General features: G+C 37.2%; 1 protein-coding gene across 3 annotated transcripts in view; it reads right to left on the reverse strand.

Moving 5' to 3' along the window:
* Nucleotides 1–13,290: 13,290 nt before the first annotated feature.
* Nucleotides 13,291–20,747, reverse strand: part of FAM83B (family with sequence similarity 83, member B) — a 96,427-nt gene continuing 88,970 nt past the window's right edge. For all 3 annotated transcript variants that reach the window (XM_010848544.1, XM_010848543.1, XM_010848545.1), the window contains 2 exons: nucleotides 20,254–20,378; nucleotides 13,291–16,003 (listed from right to left, as the gene is read on the reverse strand). In XM_010848544.1, the coding sequence (XP_010846846.1) occupies nucleotides 13,693–16,003; nucleotides 20,254–20,378 (2,436 nt within the window). In that variant the 3' untranslated portion in view covers nucleotides 13,291–13,692. The remainder of the gene's footprint in view (nucleotides 16,004–20,253; nucleotides 20,379–20,747) is intronic.

Genomic DNA, 20,747 nt, shown 5'->3' on the forward strand with positions numbered 1-20,747 from the left:
AAGTTTCACCACCAGATGCATCAACAACTGGCATCATTCCTGCTTTGGTCCAGTTGCTTCATTCTTTCAGGAGCTACTGATAATTGCCCTCTGGTCTTGCCCAGTAGTTGTTGGAGAACTTCAATGCTTATCTTCCTGTGTCGTATCTTTTGGCATTTTCATACTGTCTGTGGGGTTTTCTAGGCCAGAATACTGGAGTAGGTTGCAATTTCCTCCTCCAGTGGACCATGTTTTGTCAGAACTCTTCATTTTGACCTATCCATCTTGAGGGGCCCTGCATAGCATGACTCATATCTTCATCGTGTTACACAAGCCCCTTCATGACGGCAAGGCTGTGACCCATGAAAGGTAGAATGATTAACACGTACTGTTATTCTTCTATCCAATTCTATAGAATGTGCAACAAGAGTGACCTATCATGTGAACTGTGACCTTTTGGTGATTGTGATGTGTCAATGCACATTCATCTTGGAAAGAGAAGTACCATTCTCAGGAGTGATGCAGATAATAGGGGAGGTTATGCCCGTGTAGGGGCAAAGGGCACGTGAGAAATCTCTGTAACTTTTCATTTTGTTATAAACCTAAGATTGCTTTATAAAACTAGTTTTTTTAAATAAGAAAAAATAAATACATATTCTTTAACTATGTTTGCTTTTATTATCTTTATATAAGTTTCTTGACAAAACTTGTTTCAAAATTAATCTATTTTTATATAGTAAGTAGAGCATGTGAATCTTTGACTTGTTATACTTCCCTCCTCCTCTGAGTTCTCTTAAAACACTTTTCTGCATGCCTCATTGTGCTTTGGGCTTTTATTATCACTCTTTATTTACTTAAGTCATTCTGCTTGGTCCATATATTGTAAACTCTTTGAAGTCAGGTACAGAATCTTAAAAGTGTATTTGCATTTCCTGCTATAGGGGATTAATGGAAAATCATTGACTTAAATGGAATAAAACAGGTACTTGTGGAAATGTACATTGTAAGGAAAGATGAGTGTTTTTATTTGACAGGCACAGAGAGACTTTTATGTGATACACAGTTTTGTGCATTAAAACTAATAAAAACCCATCTACTTTCAATGTCTGATTTGCTTTCATCATTTGCAAAGATAAAGATTAGATACATATGAAATGTTGAGAAGAATTAATTTTTTTATGAGGGGACAGATAAGGATAAGGGCTACTTTAGAGAGAAGATTAGACCTGAAAGAGACTTGCAATTCTTAAGGCAAGGAAGATACAAGATGCCATATTAGGAACATCAGAAGACTGCATAATCTGAGCAGAATTCTTAGTATTATCTCCTTTCTAGGTCCAATCACAGCATCTGAGCCTGTTCATCTCTTTCTTCTCTGACTCCAGTAGTTATTAAACACAATACAGGCAGGATATTATTCTAGAAACCATAATATTTTATAATTCTAAGTGCCTTGAATTAATTTTGCTGAAGCAGATAGGTAAATATGATTCTCTATTCTGACTTATGATACTAAATCTGGCTTGAAGAGACTTTGTGGTTAAGACATTAATGGTCATACAATGAGCTTTAAACTGTAATCAGTTCATCTAGTGACAGACGAGTCCATTCTAAACCATAACATTTTTCCCGTTTTTTAGGCTTTGGAGACTAATTGTTTCAAACTCTGATTCTAATATTTACTAGTTTCTTGTCCTTTAGATTATCAAGAAAGTCCTGTAAGCTGCAGTTCCCACGTAGGGTAAGGAGGGATGAGGGTACAAGAATCAGTTGAAATAATGCATTTAAAATTCCTGTCCATATGAGCACTTGGTAAATGCTAGGTATTAATACTATTATAATTAGTGTTAATCTATTGTGCAGCTGTTTCTGTCGCGGATCTCTTGACCTCTGGGGCAGATATTTTTGAATGGATGATTATGGTTGATGAGGTTTGAATCAACTGGACTTCCTATTTGTCTATTCAGGATGCGTTATATAAAGAGAACTTCTGCCAGTCTCATCAGTCTCCAGTGTTGTCTCTCCATACTTAGTAAAGCAGAGGATCACCAATTCTGATGGCTTTTCCATTTTTATTTTAGTTTTTTATCTAACTCTAAATAGTAAGATGTATTCAGTCTTATAATTCATTATTTATTTAAATTTAATCTGAAGAGAATATATAAACTAATGGTACATTTAAAAATGTAGTCCTATTGTGTAGTCTTATAATGTTTCATAATGCAATATATATATATAAATTACATTATATATAACTATATTGTACAATTATATATATATAAATTATATATAAAACTATATTATACAGTTATATATGTGTGTGTGTATATATATATATATATATACATATATATCTCTCTCTCTCTCCAAGCTATTTAGCCTTTTTTCTGTAAGTAGCCAGATGAAAATGATCACAGTCACAGAACTCCAAAGCAACAGCAAATGATCTCTCTTATTACTGAATATAATAAAATGGACAATGAAAATTTCCTTTCTCAAATGGCAAAAAATATATATTTTGATGATCAATAAATAATATGGATTACATAATTCCAATTATCTTTTATTAAAAATAGTATACTTTACCACAAAGCTAAGTCACATTTGTCCCAATAAGGCAAAATGGTGGAGATGTAATCCTTCTCCCTTTCTGATATATACAGATACAAAATATCTCATACAGCTGAGCAAGCAAGCCTACAAATATGGCTTAGATGGATATCAACTAACGATTTGAAGAGGGAACATTTTCGTTGGAAAGTTTTAATATTTTATTTGAGTAGAATATACTATAGCTAATTTTTGTGATTTCAACATTAAGTTCTGGTAGTGTAAACATACCCACTCCAGTGTTCTTGCCTGGAGAATCCCAGGGACGGGGGAGCCTGGTGGGCCGCCGTCTATGGGGTCGCACAGAGTCAGACATGACTGAAGCGACTTAGCAGCAGCGGCAGCTAAGTGTAAACATTTTTAACATTGAGGCTGAAGAATTTCCTGAAGCACTAAGAGACTTAGTATTCAGTGGCTCTCATGTTGCGATCATCATCTGGGGATCTAGAAATGCACAGTTTAGGTCTCACTCCAGACCTACTAACACAGAAAGTCTATGAGTTAGATCCAGACATCTATGTTTTCACGAGCTTTCCAAGACATTGAGGTGCACATGAATCTTTGAGGACCTCTGGTCTAAATCAGTTCCTCATAAAAAGGAGAAATCTGATGTATGTGCCAAGAAGTCTGGAGCAAACGTAAATCACGAGTTTAAGTAGAATGCTTGCCAACAATGCCTGTTCTAGATACCTGCAGGTCCTGTCTAGTTATGTTACTCCTTTGACTCAGGGTGGTTTATATACTGCCATACCTGCTCCACGTTGTCTCCTTAACAAGCTCAAACTCAGCCACAGTCTTTAAGATGGATCTTGATCCTAGTTAGGGATATTCAAGTAGCTCTGAAGCTTCTCTTTGAGGATGAGTGTCATGACGCTCATGGCCAATCTGACTCAACCCACTGGCTAGTTATACTTTATGTACTTATCAAATCACATCCCTATTTCTGAAAAACAATTTAACATCGGTGCACCTCTTCTCATGTTTCTACTTCTTATCCCAGAAGGTTAAATGTCCACCCTAGTATACTTCTAACTTCCCTTCTTATTAGCTGCCCTACAAGGCTTCGTTGATCAGTAAGAAGATTAGTCAGAGACAAAGCCAATTAATAGGCCATTGCTGTGTGCATGCATGGGATGAAACATGTGGGGCAAGAAAGGGGACAAAGAGAGGCAGGAGGGCCATAAGAAGCATGGATGTTAGCATTAGCCCTGCTTCTCAGCCAAGCCCTGAGTGTGGCATAGAACAGACACTAGCGTGTCAGGTTATTTCCTTATCAAAGAACCCTAGAAGGCACAAGGCAGAAAACACAGAACTCAAACACTAAAATTTTGCTCCCCTAAACCCTAATTTCTCAGACCGAGCCATTGTTTTCTTATTTTGTTCTCTCAATCCAAAATTTTGCTTGGATACCCACCAAAGAGGGCTCAGCAGTAAAGAATCTCCCTGCAATGCAGAAGATGCAGATTAGATCCCTGGGTCAGGAAGATCCCCTGGAGGAAGGCATGGCAACCGACTCCAACATTCTTGCCTGGAGAATCCCATGGACAGAGGAACCTAGGGGCTATAGTTCATGGGGTCGCAAAGAGTCGGACATGATTGAAACAATTGAGCACACATGCACCCACCGAAGATCTCCAGTTTTAGAGAAACTTAGTTGCTTAAATCAGTCCCAAAGTCAACCCAAGACGCCGTCAGGAGTAGCCCCTTTAGCCAGCCGTAACTCTCTATGCCAGCTACTTCCAGATAAATTAGCGATTTATGTGTTTCATATACCAACCTTTGGGGGCCTCATCATATTCCTTGGTAGTACCTTCAAACGTTGAATTCTGTGTTGGACTATGGTGGTCCCTCGTTGCACCTCCAATATTCGAAATTATATTCAATACCTTCCTCTTGTTTTTCCAGTTGGAGTAGCTACACTGTCCCCATGCCTCATTAGAAGTGATTCTAGTTTCCAGTTCTAAGCAGGTCTGTTTTCTGCTGTAGTTACTCAGTCCATGTCTGATCATATTTTGAAATATAATAACTTTCAGTTCAGTTCAGTCGCTCAGTTGTGTCTGACTCTTAACTCTACTTGGCAAAAAATATCAGGACAGAAGAGATACTATGTGAAAATGCTTCACCATTAAGTTTGCATTTCTATCATGAAAAATAATCTGCATAAGACAAGTTCAAGAGATAACATAGTTAGGAAGCTATTTTCCTTGGTTGTTACATTTAGCCTAAGGTGGTTGAGGAAGTATTTAAGATACAAGGTCAGGATCTTGTATTTAAATAAGAATTTCTCAGGAAGGTGTTCAGGAAAACTGTCATTAACTATTTAAAACATACAATAAATTGCAAAATAAACATACTTTCAGCAGGAGACATTCATTCTCTTTGTGGAGTGGTGAGAAGAAATAAGGCTAAATCTTCGCTATTTGCTCTTCTTTCTTCTCTTAATTTCTTTCCTTTTCTCTTTCTAGCTCTTTCTGGGCTGTCTTAGTGTAATTACCCACTTCAATTATCCACTTCAATGCAGATCACTTCCACATCCAACTCAGTCTTCTCTCCTGAACCCCAGATACATACCATTAACGGCTGCCTACAACCAAGTGTCTCACGGGTACCTGGAACCTAACAACTACAAATGACTCAGCATCCTTCCCGCCGCCACACCCACAGACACAACACACCTGCCCCTTCTTCTATGTGACTTACATCCGGTGAGAAGACTACGCAGCCGTCCAAGCTAAGCGACTCAAATGATCAAACTCATCCTTTCCCTTTAGTGAAAATCATATATTTGATTATCAATTATTTTATTCTAATGCAAAAATACTTATCAATTTTGTTTCCTCTTCATTCCCAAATGCCACTGCATGTATTCATTGTCCATTAAAAATTTCTTAGATTACTGCAATAGCTTTCTAAGTTGGACTCCGGGTTTCCTTCCAACCCATTTTTAGGATCACTTCCTAAGATTAATTTTGCAAAAACAAAAAATTAAAGGTTATTACAAACTTAAGAGCCTCCAGAGATTTCTCACTGCTTTCAAAATACAGTCTAGACCTTAGCTTGGCACAGAGGATGCCTTATAATTTGGCTCTAAAGCTTCTCTTCTGACAATTATTGCTCTTTATTTTCACACCCATAAATACCAAGACCAAACCACAGAAACCTCTCTATTGTTTTAGGAAAAAGCCATGCCTTTTTACATTTCTTTCTCTGTATATTCTTTTTCTCTGCTTAGAGTAGATCCTCCACTTTCTCTTCCTGGCGTACAGAGTCCCCACTGTGGCTTTTTCACTTGGGATGTTGAGTGTTTACTTCTGACTCTTTGCTCACTAAATTGTGCTTGCAAAAAGAGGGGATTATGTGTACACCATAGGTATCAAGCAAGTAACAGACATGTAATTTCAGTGAATGAACGTAAGTGAATCCAAGGCAGCATCCCTAATAATTCCTATAATAAGAATGTTAGTGATATTAGAATGGGGTAGACAAAATTATTGAAGAGAGAACACATTTTAGGGAGGACAAAAAATCTGGAAAGATAACATTATCTCTTCTCTTTTTATTTTTAGAATGAAGGAAAAGTTGGCTCCACATTTAAAGCATCCCTAAAATTCTCCTTTGCCTCTCCATCAAAAACTAATTCAGAAATGATGTTACAAATTTCCCACTGTCTAATACTGAGACAAATCACCATTGGTAGTGTCAGGGCACTACTTCTTCTGAGTTAAATGCAGATGGTAATCATGAATGACACATAGAAACACATTTCAGATCCTCAATGATATTAAGAAATAATTGATAAAGTTATCACATTTACTTTTTAAAAAATCTTTAAATTGTAGGGATACATAATGAAAACACAGCTGTGACATGTGATATGACTTCCAAATAATATGAAATGGTGAGATAGAGTATGGAAGAGGCACATTTATCCTTGCGTTGATGAGTGTTCAGAACAGGGGATGAATGATGAGCATTCATTAAAATACCTGTCCAGATGTGCATGTTTGAAATTCTTTCAGTGAGTTAAAAAATACTTTTTCCATCATGACCAAAGCCTCCACAATTGTGAACTATTAAAGTGACATCAAATATTGTTCTTGTTATTTGTAAGACATTGATACTTTTTATTCTAGTATCTCCTATTAATTTTTTAAAATGGAATTATGGACCAGTAAATTTATTTGGTTTGGTAGTAGTAATAGCAAACACTGTTTTACACAATGGAATAATTTTTCATACGTTAGTCTCACCCTGTTCAATGTTCCCTCTAAGAGTTTTCTGTATTCCATACTAAGTATTAACCTCCTTGTAAGGCTCCCAGCCTTTTAAACATCTTAGCTTCTTGATATTGCTCTAAATTTGACACATGGTTTTTGTCACAAAGTCTGCCCTAGAAAATTTTTCTAGAATTGGTCTAAACAGATGAAGGTTAAGGTAGACTATGGATAAAGCTAAGGCAACCTAGGAAGGACAATTCATGATATCATAAAATTGTTTCCCTGACTCAGAACAGGCAGATCTCATTACCTCTTTGATTGCTGTTCTCAGATACTGCTTTTTTCTTTCATTGTTTAAATTGAAGGCTTTGTGACATTGCTGTAATAAGGAAGTCACTTGGAATATTTCCAATACCATTTGTTCTCTTTGTATCTCCACATTTTGGTAATTATTATCGTTTATCATTTTTTTCATTATTAGTGTATTTGTTATTGTGATCTGTGATCTTGATGATGTTTTGAGGTGCTGGGAACCATGTCCATGTAAGATGGTAAACTTAGAACCATAAATGTGTGTGTTCTGACTCTCCTCTGACCTTCTCCCCTGTCTCTCTCTCCCTCCTCAGACCTTCCCATTCCCTGAGTCACAACAATATTGATATTAGGCCAAACAATAACCCTACAATGGTTTTTAAGTGTTCAAGTGAAGGGGCATTTGATGTGGCAAACATCACTGTTGTCTTATTTTAAGACACCCCAGTCGTCAGCAACCCTGATCAGTTGGTAACCACTGAGGCAAGATCATCCACTAGCAAAAGGATTATGACTCACTGCAGGCTCAGATGATGTTTAGCATCTTTTAGTAGCAAAGAGTGTTTTGAATTAAGATACATACATATACTAAAGTATGATGTAAACAAAACCTTCATGCTGCTGCTGCTGGGCTGTGCTCAGCTGTGTTCACCTCTTTGCAGCCCCATGGACTGTAGCCCACCAGGCTCTTCTGTCCATGGAATTTTCCAGGCAAAAATATTAATACTGGAGTGGATTGCTATTTCCAATTCCAGGGGATCTTCTGACCCAGGGATGGAACCCGTATCTCTTGGGTCTCCTGCACTGGCAATTGGATTCTTTACCGTTGTGCCACCTAGGAAGCCATAAATTTTATACACACACTGGGAAATTTAAAAATTCTTGTGACTCACTTTACTGCATTTTCCTTTTATTGTGGTGGTCTGGAACTGAACTCTCAGTATCTCTGAGGTGTGCTTGTGTATTTGAACAGAAACATCTCTTGTTCCAGGTGACACATATCCTTTATTCAAGCTTGACCCTAGTATAAAAAGAGAATCCTTCTGAACATACATTCTTCCCTATACTCCACTCCGTGTAAAAACATCTGTACTCCCCTTGTTGTACTGGCCTCTTTAGCATTACATTCTCATTTTCTTTAGCTTTGCAACCACAAAGAAATGCCCTGCTTTACAGAGGCTCCAGGCATCAAATTCACCATTTAACTTATATTTGTAGGGCCATTTTTCTCATTTTTAAAAATGTAAAGTCATTCTGTATTTCTAAATACTTTCTCACTTACCTAGGTTATTTTCAAACTTATTTTCTATGGTGCAAGATAGGCCTCCATGGGTGGCGTCATCTACAAAAAATAGACACTTTTTCTACTGCAGCATTCAGCTTAATAATAAAATCGAAGACTATGGATCACACCAAACTACTTTTTGTACTATCATTTCCCACATAGTAACACTTTATTCCAAGCCTCAAACCTATTTTAACTGATCAAATAAGTGTATTCAATAAAGAACAACTTAGTACCACTGTTAAGGGAAGAGTATCATCACTAAATATCAAATCTGGATAAATTATTATATGAAATATAGTAGTTAATAAAAATAATGTTTATGAGATAATTCCAAAATTCATGGAGAAATATTTTGAAATATGTAAAAATCTAAATTCATGATGTAATAACTAAGTGAAAAACATCAGGGTCAGTGGTGAAATACATGGTATGAAGATAAAAAGTAAATAAAATACAATATATTGATTTTGTACAAAATTATTTAATATTCATTTATTAGATCTAACAACAAAATTTGGAAGAATATTTACTAACATTGTAGGTATATAAAAAGTTGACTCTCTTTGGTTTATAATTTCACTTTTTTCTTTTTAAATATTCTAGAACCAAAATGAATTTTATGATAAAAAAAATTTTTAACCAGCATCACACATAAGTCATGCATTATATCAAATAATGATTCTACTTTATATCCCTTAGCTTTAAGGCACATTAAGAATCAACAGAAAATATATGTGGAATAGTATTTGAATAACTGTAAAATCTTGAGTAAAGTTATAGTTAAGTACAGCCAGAGTTCAAAATTATTTGGAGCACATCTCAATTAAATAAGATATCTGCTTCCACAAAAGTAGATGTTGAAATAAACCCAGACCTCAACACACCGTGATAGAATTGTGGCTAGCCCCAATCCCTGAAACAGAGGAATACCAGAGTATTCAGGACAAAGGCATTTAAACTGCTCTGAAACTATCTGCCAAGAATTATTTTGAAATCATACCTAATTTCTTGAGTTTCTGCTTACAAACCTATACATTATGTAGAGAGTAAAAATTGTCTCTCCAAACTTTAATATGGAAGTACATCCAAGCGACATTATCTTTCCACCAATAATAACATGGGGAGAAAAAGCAAACATATTGCTTGAAATGACTGCATCTATGAAGCCTGGGTGTGTCTGTTGAAAACTCAAAACCCTGAGTAAATGATCTGAAGCATTATGTGCTTGCTTTGTCTTAACCCTGGGAGTTCCTCAGCTTCAGAAACTTTGGAAAGTTAGCATGTATAGAGGCTGACATACAGATATTTGTGGAGGAAAAAAAATAGAAGGAGAATAGTCAAAGATAAAAGGCAGAGAAGGAAGTGAATCTGCTGTGAAAAAGCCCACGCTACCTCACAGGTGAGTGGAATGAAACCCTGGGCTTCCTACTCCATCAGTGAGAAGGGGAACTCAGCAACGACTTAAAAGCTCTCTCTGTTTCCAGAAATGATGGCAACTGCTGTGGAAAAAAAGAACAGGCTTTTGCATGTAATTAAACATGATTAAAACTCCCGTCTTTATGTAATTTCAGCTTTATACAATTTCAGTTGCATTGCTTTAAATTTCAGGACTTTCAATTTCAGAGCTGCCTAATGACAGCCCATTAGCCCTTAGCTCTGAAAGAAGCCCCATCTAACAATAAGAAAGAATGGATAGCATTAAAGCCAAATCGGCTTGGTTAACCCCAGGTTCTGCTTTTGATAAATCCATAAATGAATATGGTCCAGAATCACAAAAGCAAATTTTTCTAAGAACAAAATGAAAAATCTCACTCATCAAACATCAAGTCTAATAGATCACACAATTGTCAGATGGCTCTAAAATTTAACACACAAATAATTAAAAACATTTTCTTATTGCGACTGAATTCCTTATTTGATTATAAGGATCCCCCTTTTTTTTCCCCTAAGAAATTTCTATATATTTTAAAGTTTAAAATTGCTGTCATAGTATATGTGTACATGTGTATTTTGCTGAGAATAAAACTGTCTCAACAGAAAAAAAAAATAAAAACCTCATTTTTTTTTCTGGTAAATATACTTAACTACTTTTCCTGTGAAAAATGTCTGTTCACTCTTAATGTTTTATTTGTATACTGTTGAATTATTAGGAAGTGTGCAAATTTTCCAGTCTATTACACTTAGCTTTCCAAAACAAACAGATAGATATTCACGTTATAGCAGTTGGAAATTCCCTATGTTATAAGGGAGTTTTAAAACCAACTTTTATGAATGATGTGAAATTGAGTACCATATTCTGGATTTGTGTGTATCAAATGCTCCTGTTGTAGTTACTTGTTTATTTTTGCAACTCTTAAAGAGATGGCTAAAGAGAAAGACAACTACTTTAAAAAATAAAATTAAATTAAAAAAAAGAGGTTTCCTCAAGCAGAGTGGAGTAGAAGCCAGCAAGTTATGATGTGGGTATAGTATTAAAAATACAGGCTTCTATACTCAAACCCTCAGTTCAGTTCAGTTCAGTCGCTCAGTCGTGTCCAACTCTTTGCGTCTACCGATAAGAGAGTTGAGCTCTTGAAAAGTTACACAACTTTTCTGAGGCTTAGTTTTCTCATGTGCAAAAAGGAGGTATTAACTTCACAGGGTAACTGTGAATATGTAATGAGACAATATACTTAACCTTGCATTCTATTCATTGCCTAGCTCCTAACCTAGTGGAGTTCCTTCTCTAGAGCAAAAGCATTTTAGGGGCAAGTTCACTTCCAGTTCCTTTTCTCTTCCTCTCCTTGTTAAAGATCAACTGGAAGGAGGTCAAAAATGTTGCCTAGCAATTAAAAGTGGACTCCTAAGTTATGTTCAGAGGGCAGCCTCACCTACTAAAAGAGTTTTAAGCTCTGCATATGCTTGGTAGTCTGGTAGAATTCAACTAAACCTTTCCTAGTTGGCTGATGTTGAGTCAGGAAATGTAAACGTTCTCTCATTTAATTCTCGACAGTTTGGGTGAAGCAGGTGTTGAACATATTTGGGAGGTAACATGTGACAGAATGTTGCAGACACTTTAGTACCATGGTGTATTGGTGATGTGGTTTGGGGCATTAGCTCTCTGAGTCACAATGTTGCAATTATCATCTATAGATAATGAGGAAAATGGTACCCATAAAATATTGCTCTGAGGACTTCAGATCCTAGCTCAGGGCCTCATCTGTGAATGCTGGGTTTCTGCTCCTGCTGTCTTTATTTTCTTGTCCTGTTTCTTATCATGGTTTTAAAATACTGTGGAAAATCATGTTAATAACATTGTTTAACATTATTTTACTTAGTAATGATGTAGCTTTTAACATTTGACTGAATTTTGAATTTTTAAAACATGTTGTCCATATAGCAACTTAGAAGGTGTAAAACACTATATTTAAAGTGTCACGTGGGACTTCCCTGGTGGCTCAGATGGTAAAGGATCTGCTGGCAACCCAAGAAACCCAGGTTCAACCTCTGGGTGGGGAAGACCTTCTAAAGAAGGGAATGGCTCACCACTCCAATATTCCTGCCTGGAGAATTCCATGGACAGAGGAACCCGGGACTACAGTCCATGGGGTCGCAAAGAGCCAGACACGACTGAGTGACCAACACTTAACTTATGGGACTTCCCTGGTGGTCCAGTGGTTAAGATGCCATACTTCCATGTCAGGGGCTGCAGGCTCAATCCCTGTTCAGGGAACTAGGATCCTACACACCTTGCTGCACAGCCACACCTGTCCCCCACTAAAAAAAATGTGTCATAGAAACACTTTCCACTCTAAAATGATGCATTGTTTCTTGAATTCTGCTCTTTGTGAATGAAAAAAAAAAAAAAAGCCAAGTTATACAGTCTCTGTAATGGATATGGAACTTTTATTTCATTACTCTAAGAAAGGCAAAAGGGGATCTTATAAGCTACATATCATCATCAAACTAAAATATAGAAAGATTTAAAAGTTTCAACCAGGCCCCAAGGTCATGGAAGAACCAGGCCATGTAGCACTTTTCATTGTCATCAGGGTGCTCTCAAGAAAACACTATGTGGTTGGAGTGTATTTGGCATAGTATAGGAAAGAGCAAAGGGTTTTGCAAGCAAAGAGTTTTGCAAGCAAAACACCTAAGCACTGTCATACTGCTGCTGCTACTGTTGCTAAGTCACTTCAGTCGTGTCCGACTCTGTGCAACCCCATAGACGGCAGCCCACCAGGCTACCCGTCCCTGGGATTCTCCAGGCAAGAACACTGGAGTGGGTTGCCATTTCCTTCTCCAATGCATGAAAGTGAAAAGTGAAAGTGAAGTCGCTCAGTCATGTCTGACTCTTAGCGACCTCATGGACTGCAGCCTACCAGGCTCCTCCATCCATGGGATTTTCCAGGCCAAGTATTGGAGTGGGTTGCCGTTGCCTTCCCCAACTGTCATACTAATCCAAGATAAAATTTATGTGGAAGTTTACAGTTTTAAAGTCTTCTTCATATTAGAAAAAGGAGGGGAATAATTTAGGTTTTCCAAATTCCTTCTGGCTTGCTGTAAGTTTGAGGGAAAGAATGACTATAAAAGCTCAGCAGGGTGGCAACAGTTTCCCTTGGTCCAAAGTGGAAATAAGCACATTCTGAAAATTAATTTATATGATTAATTTGAAATACCTGAGGCCAATACTTTGCAAATATTTCAGATAAAAAATGTGCTGAGCTATAATAGTTTAAATTGTACTACTGTTGCCCTACCAGTTTCACAGAAAAATTAATAAAACATTAATAAAACACAAGTTATCCTGTAGAATTTAAAAGTAATTGAAAATGACAAATGTTTTGCCCTATTTTCTCATAATTTGAAGATACGAAAACCCCACAAAGACACAGTATAAAAGACTGCTAACAGTGTTATGATCATCTTTAATAAGGAAAGAGTTTGCAATGAATGGCTAAAATCCATACACCACCTCTCCACTAAAGCTTCCATTTAAGACAAGCAGATCTTTAGTCTGAAGAAAACAATTTCATTACATTTGTCTTCCCATTTAAAAATCATGTATTTATAGACATTCCATCTATAGTGGAATTAAGCACAACTAATTTTATTACATAGAACAATACTGTACATACGTAAGTTGGTAAACACATACATCATCCCTCGAATTCTGCCCCCATAGAAATCTATCAGCATATTACAAAAATATGCTAATTTTTCCATGCTAACATTCCATAGTGTTCTTTGGACAAATATTTATAGCCACATTGATCTTATATTTTAAAGTCTATTTGTGATTACAGTAGCTCATTTATTTTTGTGTATGAAGTTTCCAAACTTCTGCATAAATCCTCGAAACTTATTTTCATTTGGCTGAAATGAGTGGTAAACACCAGTGTTATAATTAAGCATTGGGCTGGACCTGCCATAACTATTGCCCATAGTTGAGGATTTCACTTCTGGGCGGTGTGTACTGCTATTTGGCATGTTGCTTGTTGGCTGAATAGAGCTTTCAATCTTACAAAATGGCTCAAAACGACTGTAAACACGCCGCTCAATTGAATGAGTTCTCAGAAGCTCATCATTGGGCTTTGCTCTTGGAGAAGAAGTTGGTTTTCTTTCAGGAGCAACAACTGCTTTAATCTCCTTTGAATCTCGGTACTGGATCTGCTCAGTGTTGAATCTGGGGGCAGAGGCATCTCCTGCTCTTTCTGAGAACTTGCTTTCAGCTGGACCTGAAGAAGCTATGGTTTTGTGACTTTCGTCGGATGGAGAATGTATCCTCTTGGGTGAATGTACTGCTACATCTTCCTTACTCTTGTGGATGCTGCCTGGAGAGTTGGATGAAGAGGAATGCTTTCTCCTAGGTGATGAATCATTTTTGGGTTCTGATTTTTTTTGTTTTTGATTCTCTTCAGCCTCAGAAATTAAGGTGTCAGAACTACTACACATTCTGTAAAAGGCAGGTGCTTTGTTTTTGGATAGATTGTCTTTCTTTTCTGGGGCAAGGCTAAGTAATGACCTTAACTTCTGAGATCCCTTTTTCAAAAAATTTGGGGAACCCTTCACTTCTTTCTTGGAAGTGACTTCTTTGTTGGGCTCCTCTTTATTCACATCAAGCAATGCAGCCATGGAAATTGATTTGTTACCAGTGCCACTTGGAGGATCTCCCTTGGGAACCTCTTCTTCCCCCTCCTCCTCCTCTTCCACACCATGGGTCATACTGTGCATGCTTTTAGAACTTTTTAACAAATCCTCTTTCGGTTTTTCTGGTTGTCTCACTGGATTCCTGGTAAGTGTGCTATACACATAATGCTTACTGTTTCCATGATCCATATTGGCTTTTGAATGGTCAAAGAATGGGAAACTGCGCCTTTTAAGCAGATTCTCATTTTGCTGATTCTTTGGGTTTTCTGTCTGCTTGTTTGCACACAAGGTTGTATACAAATAGTTGTTTGACTCCGTAGGGCCATTTGTAGTTGGGTTTAAAGCTGGTGGGTGGCTTTCAGGAACCTGTAAGGTGTGCATTTTTGGTGCCTCTGGCTGCAGTGAGGACTTGGGTGTTGCCTCCTCTGGGGGTTTGTCTGTCATAAGCTGTGCGCCTGTTGGGGTGTCTGGGATCTTTTTAGGTGTGTTGCTTCCCTGGGAACCAACGACAGTTGAATTTGAGGAATCAGTTGTACAACTGTTGGCTTCCTGCTGCTCAGGTAAAGTGGGTTTAAACACGAGAGAAGAACGAAGCCGAGAGTGAGTGTACAGGGCGCTGGCTTTCAAATTCTCATGTCCCTCATAGCCCTCAAACCTGTCGGCGGGAGCAGATCCGTTGGAATCAGGGGCAGCTTCTGAATGGTCATTTAAGTAGGACTCAATCCTCCAGTTTCGCAAAAATGACTTTGTGGTATGTTCAAGGGTTGGCATGCGTTGTTGCAAGAAGCGAATATGATTATCTGTCCCGTTAAAAGACCTCCGCACGTTGGAATTCCTTTCTGGAAGATTGGTCGTCTTCCTCTGGGCAAGGCGGTCAGCAAAACTCTGGGCAGGTGTGTGCTGGCGGCCTCCGTAGCCGCCCCGGGATGACGACGTGACGCTGAGACTGTCTGAAGGCTTTTTCCAGTTCCCAGGAGCATTAACATTTCGATTCAGAGCCCTGTTGAGCAGCAAGTATGGCGTCGTTTCTGGCTGTTCCCCAGCATAACTGTGCCTCTTCCAATTTTCATTTAACTGACTGTGCTGATGCTGACGGATTGGACCATTAAAGTTTGGAACAAAGTGAGGTTTGTATGTGTGATTTCTTATGTTGTATTTGTCATGTTCATTGCGAGTATATATCCCTCTGTTTTTGAAGTAGCTAGAATCTAGTTTGTGAATGCTGTCTTGTCTGCCAAAAAGGTTTCTTTGGCTGGAAACAGATGCTAAGGAAGACACGGAGCGCTGGTAAGTGCCATTCTCCCAGAGGGCTTTGCCGCGGTTCACCCTGACTGACTCTTCCGGGGCAAAAGAGCTGGGGACACAGGACCTGGCGTAGAGAGTTCTAAACTCCTCGTCGAAAGACTCGACAAGTTGTCCTGTGATGACCTGAACCATGCTGAGATGCGCTTTTTCAAATGACCACATGTAGCTGGAGGAAAAAAAAAAATCAAAATTGGCAAATGTTAACTGTGCTGACAATACTTAGCCCTACTAACATGTGTCATTTAATGTTGACAAAGAGTATTTTTGTTTTCTTTAATTACCATAATTTAGAGCTCCAGTCATTATATCTTTGCAATATGTCTCCTCACTCCTGTATTCATATTTTAAATAACAAAGCAACTCAAGTCCTGGCTTTGAATCCATCCATCATTTTGAGAAGTACAAGAAAAGCTGAGTGTACATTTTGCATCTCTGCCTACTAAGGTTTTTTTTTTTTTTTTCCTACTAAGGTTTTATGGAGCAAAATATGGCATTCTACTTTATATGCAGCATCCTGGTCAGGTGCAGGCAACCTGGTATTGGAGGAAAAGTTGAGAAAACTGGCCTCTTCCAAGCCAACTGTTCCACATGAACTTGGACATTAGTTTCTTCCTAGCCAGAATGAGAATAAGGACAGTATAATCATTACAATTCCTTATGGTCATAACATGTCAGGATGCAGGACAGTCTGTGCTAATGCACGTATTTCATCTCTGTGTCTTAAGAGTACATGGAGTTTAGGGTGCTAGAAGTTGGAAACAGACATAGGATTTGTGGCAGCAGCCTCAGCCACTAAAGGCATCCTTCAATTCACTCAGTGTCCACAGTAAATTCAGTACGCACAAACCAAGCCAGTTAGAATGCCAATTAAGATCTCTGCTTGTAGAACACAATTGCTTTTATGTACAAAAATGCCTTTATTGTACTTCGTGGAATTTCTAAATCTCCTTCTCAGAGTTTAGATGAGACAATTGTCTTGAAGTTTCATATATAATTTTAAATCTTATTTTAGAAAATCTTGATAATGTAACATACAGAGACACTGGGCTGAAAAAGCCATTGTAATATGCTGTGCCTCAAAAAAATGGACATGATATAATGGAGGGGTAATATGAAAGGAGCATACTGTTTATACAGGGAAGACAGTAACAAAGGCAGATGGAAATATTAAAAGAATGTACAGAACAATAAAATATATAAAATATAAGCAGCAGTGTGCGACTTAAAAATCTAATTCTAATATGTTCAGTTTTTTCTAGCGTGCTCACTAAATGCATGGTATGAGCAGAGTACGTCAAGATACATTTTATGTACAGATGTGTGGCAACCAGGATGACTTACAAGAAATGGTACAACAGTGAATTGTTACAGGAATTTTCAATCCAACTGTAGATATGAATATAAAATTTGCTAAAAACAGCAAGCAAAGACATGAATGATCAGCTTTCAAATAGGAGGATATCCCCAGAGACAGTAAGAGTTTGGCAGTATTTTGACAGAAATTAGAAGCCAGGAAGTTCAGATTTGAAAAGTGGGAAAACCATTTTGGGGAAAGAAGAAACATGGAAAAAGAAAGGGAACAAGAGTGGTCATGTTTTGGTTGAACACAGAAGGCAAATTATACTTAGTTGAAGTAAAAAGCTATAGAACAGACTGATGTGGTCTTCTCTGACAGTCCAGTGGTTATGATTTCAGCTCCCCAATTCAAGGGGTGAGGGTTTGATCCCTGGTCAGGGAAGTAAGATTCCACATATCTCATGGCCAAAAAACCAAAACAAAAAACAGAAGCAATATGGTAACAAACTCAACAAAGACTCTAAAAATGGTCCACAGCAAAATAAAATCTTTAAACTAGTGGAGGAAATCTTGAAAGCAAAGCAAAGGGATCACAAGATTAAAAAAAAAAAAATACTTACAAAATTCTCTCTCAGTCAAACCTATGGACAATACTAAGTATCTTCCAGGTTTCACTATGACAATTTCAAATGAGGGTATCCAATTCAAGATTTGATTTACATAGTCAATGTACAATACACATTACAATATACATTGTATACATACAATACACAATGTACAATATACATTGTCAAGAAAAGCTTGTGTGTTTTTATGTCCTCATTGTTGCTATCATGATGCAGCCAGACTGCTGTGTCTTCCTGATAACCTTGTCCTCACAATGTGTGAGCTGTCACACAGTGTGTGACACGGGACTACAGATGCCAGACCTCTCTAGAAATGCTGGGAGCCTAGCATATAAGGACATTTTATACAAAGAAATATGAATTAAAGTATGTATAAAGTAGATAACTAATGAGAACTGACTGTGGAGCACAGGGAACTCTACTCAGTGCTCTGTGGTGACCTCAATGGGAAGGAAATCTGAGGAAGAGGGGATACATGTCTACGTATGGCTGATTTATTTTGCTGTACAGTAGAAACTAATGCAACACTGTAAAGCAACTATACTCCAGTAAAAACAGCAACATCAAGAAGGAGAATTCTGAATTTGCCTACAAGGAAAACAATGACAATGCCAGAACAGTGACTTAAAAGCTGTTTTTACCCAAAAAGGTGTACATTTTTAACCAGTTGCCACAAAAACCAGTTCATAACTGTTCCACCAGATCCTGTCCTCATATTTGCTGATGATAAGAAAAATCCATAATGATTAGTCAGAAAAAAAATCCAAATTGGCAAGGGCTACAAGCATCATTTTTTTTATAGAAGTCTATTTGAGATTAACATGAAATAATAGAGAGAAAAGTTGTTAGATAATAGTTTTGATGAATTTTAATAATCTGTGGTCCTACAAGTCCATATTCACTTCCACAAATAGTAACTTAAGTTTTGCCTCTGTCTTACAATGTAGATGAGAAGATAAAGAGTTTCTGTAGCTATTTGTTTGTTCTTCCCAACACCAGTTTTAAAGTAGCTTAGTTATAGTCATCTCAAAAGATATCACCTACTAATAGTAAGACAAAGCTGACACGAAGTTATTGCTGAAGATAATCTTCAAACTCAAGTTAATAATAAAAATAGAAAGCACTTATTAGGATGAGATTAACTAGTAATACCATTCTATAAGTCAAGTGAACTCTCATTTTAGTTAAAATTTTTAATTAAAACCCCTCTAAAACCAAGTGGGTCTGAACAAATACATATACAAATAATGAGTCTTTGCAATAATTCATTAACTTCAAGTACTGCTCTTAACACAGTTTCCTTTAAAACTGCAAAGAGGATTTTCACTACAGGATCCCTGAGCAAATATTAACAGTTAAAACATGCCTAGAATAATAGCTGACTTTGGGGGTTTTGGATGCATTAATTCATTTAATTCTCATGACACGAGGTAGGTTCTATGATAATGCTCCTTTTACAGAGGAAGAAACTAACACACAATCAAAGTAACTTGCCCATGGCTATTCCCTTCAATGCGCTGCCTCCTCCTTCTGGACTTTTAAGTTCTTAAGACAAGAGGCAAACTTTTCCCTTTCCTTATCCTATTGACATCCACAGCTCTCCTGAACTTTTCCCACAGCCTTTAGTGGTGAATCTACTGTGCTCTGGTGACCTAGGAGTTCAGGTGTTTGTTGGCATTTTTATCTGCCTATTGTTATGGCCTTACTGTGTGGCCCATTCAAGATCTATGTCTGAAATTCATAAGGGAGTTTTAAGGCAGCACTTGACTCTACAGCCAGCTGGACCTGGACTTGGTTGCCAGACCTGAACTGCCTTTTGGTCCTTAGCTCTGATGTTTTTAGACAAGCCACTGAACCTTCTAGAACTTCAGTTTCCTCATTTATAAAATGGAGATAAAAACAAGTGCCTTGCAGATACGTTGTAAGGACTGCGAATGAAACACAAGGGCCCAGTTAGAACAGAAGTGGATATATTCCTCCAGTGGTAATATAGAAGGATGCCAAGGAGCAGACCTGGGGCTGGAAAATCCACCCACCATAGCATTTAAACAGTCAGACTCTTCAATGATTTTTCAGTAACGCTCTGATTACAGCATAATAATCATCAGGGTCTCCATATACTAAAATAAGAGCAATCCATTAAGCAGGTTCTTCCAGGTGATACAGTTTCTATTTATATGAACAATTATTATGCTTCATACTGTTTTCATAAGGAACAAAAACACCTTAAGCATTATAAAGCTTTAGGGAACCTGAGATATTATTCAATTCCTTCATTTCGGAGAGGAAGAATTTAAAGCCCAAGTAAGTTATGTGACTTGCTGATGACTTAATATTCTTTCAGCCAGAACTGAAACGCAAGTCTCTCCAAGTTTTCCACGCGAAGATTCTTCTTTTACTTTTAAGAAATAACTAAGCAGATTACATTAAAGCTTGAAACTCATAAATTTTATAAATGATTGATAATACTGGAGTGTAAATACAATGACCTTACCTGTAGGAACCAAACATAACTTTCTGGCAGTCAACCAGCAAAAATTTCTGTTCCATTTTTCCATGAAATTTTGCTCCTGTTTTGGAAAGATAATCTTGACCTTTTACTGTCCGCACTCGAATATTCTAGAATTGAATGTAAAAATAAAGTAACTATTATGGTTAGAGTGGGGATATTTTGAAAAGTAAAATATATTAATATAAAAACTTTTTAATCATAAAAGTACACAGGTAATTTCTTTAAACATATAACAACAACAATAAAGATAGGGAAAAGTACATTTTAAAACAAAACCTGAAAAGAAAGCACTCAAATAAAATAGTCACTTAAATAATGCATTTTAATATAACAAATCATTTATACATGACAGTTTTATAAATCTCTTAGGGGCCTACTGCAAGAGCTCCTTTCAGGTTATGACAACAGAACAAGATTAAAATTCAGCTTCATATTGATGACTCAGACATCACTGAAATGACTGTGACAAGACACAT

Source organism: Bison bison, unplaced genomic scaffold, assembly GCF_000754665.1.
Source record: "Bison bison bison isolate TAMUID 2011002044 unplaced genomic scaffold, Bison_UMD1.0 scf7180017864270, whole genome shotgun sequence".
NCBI classification, from domain to species: Eukaryota; Metazoa; Chordata; class Mammalia; order Artiodactyla; family Bovidae; genus Bison; species Bison bison.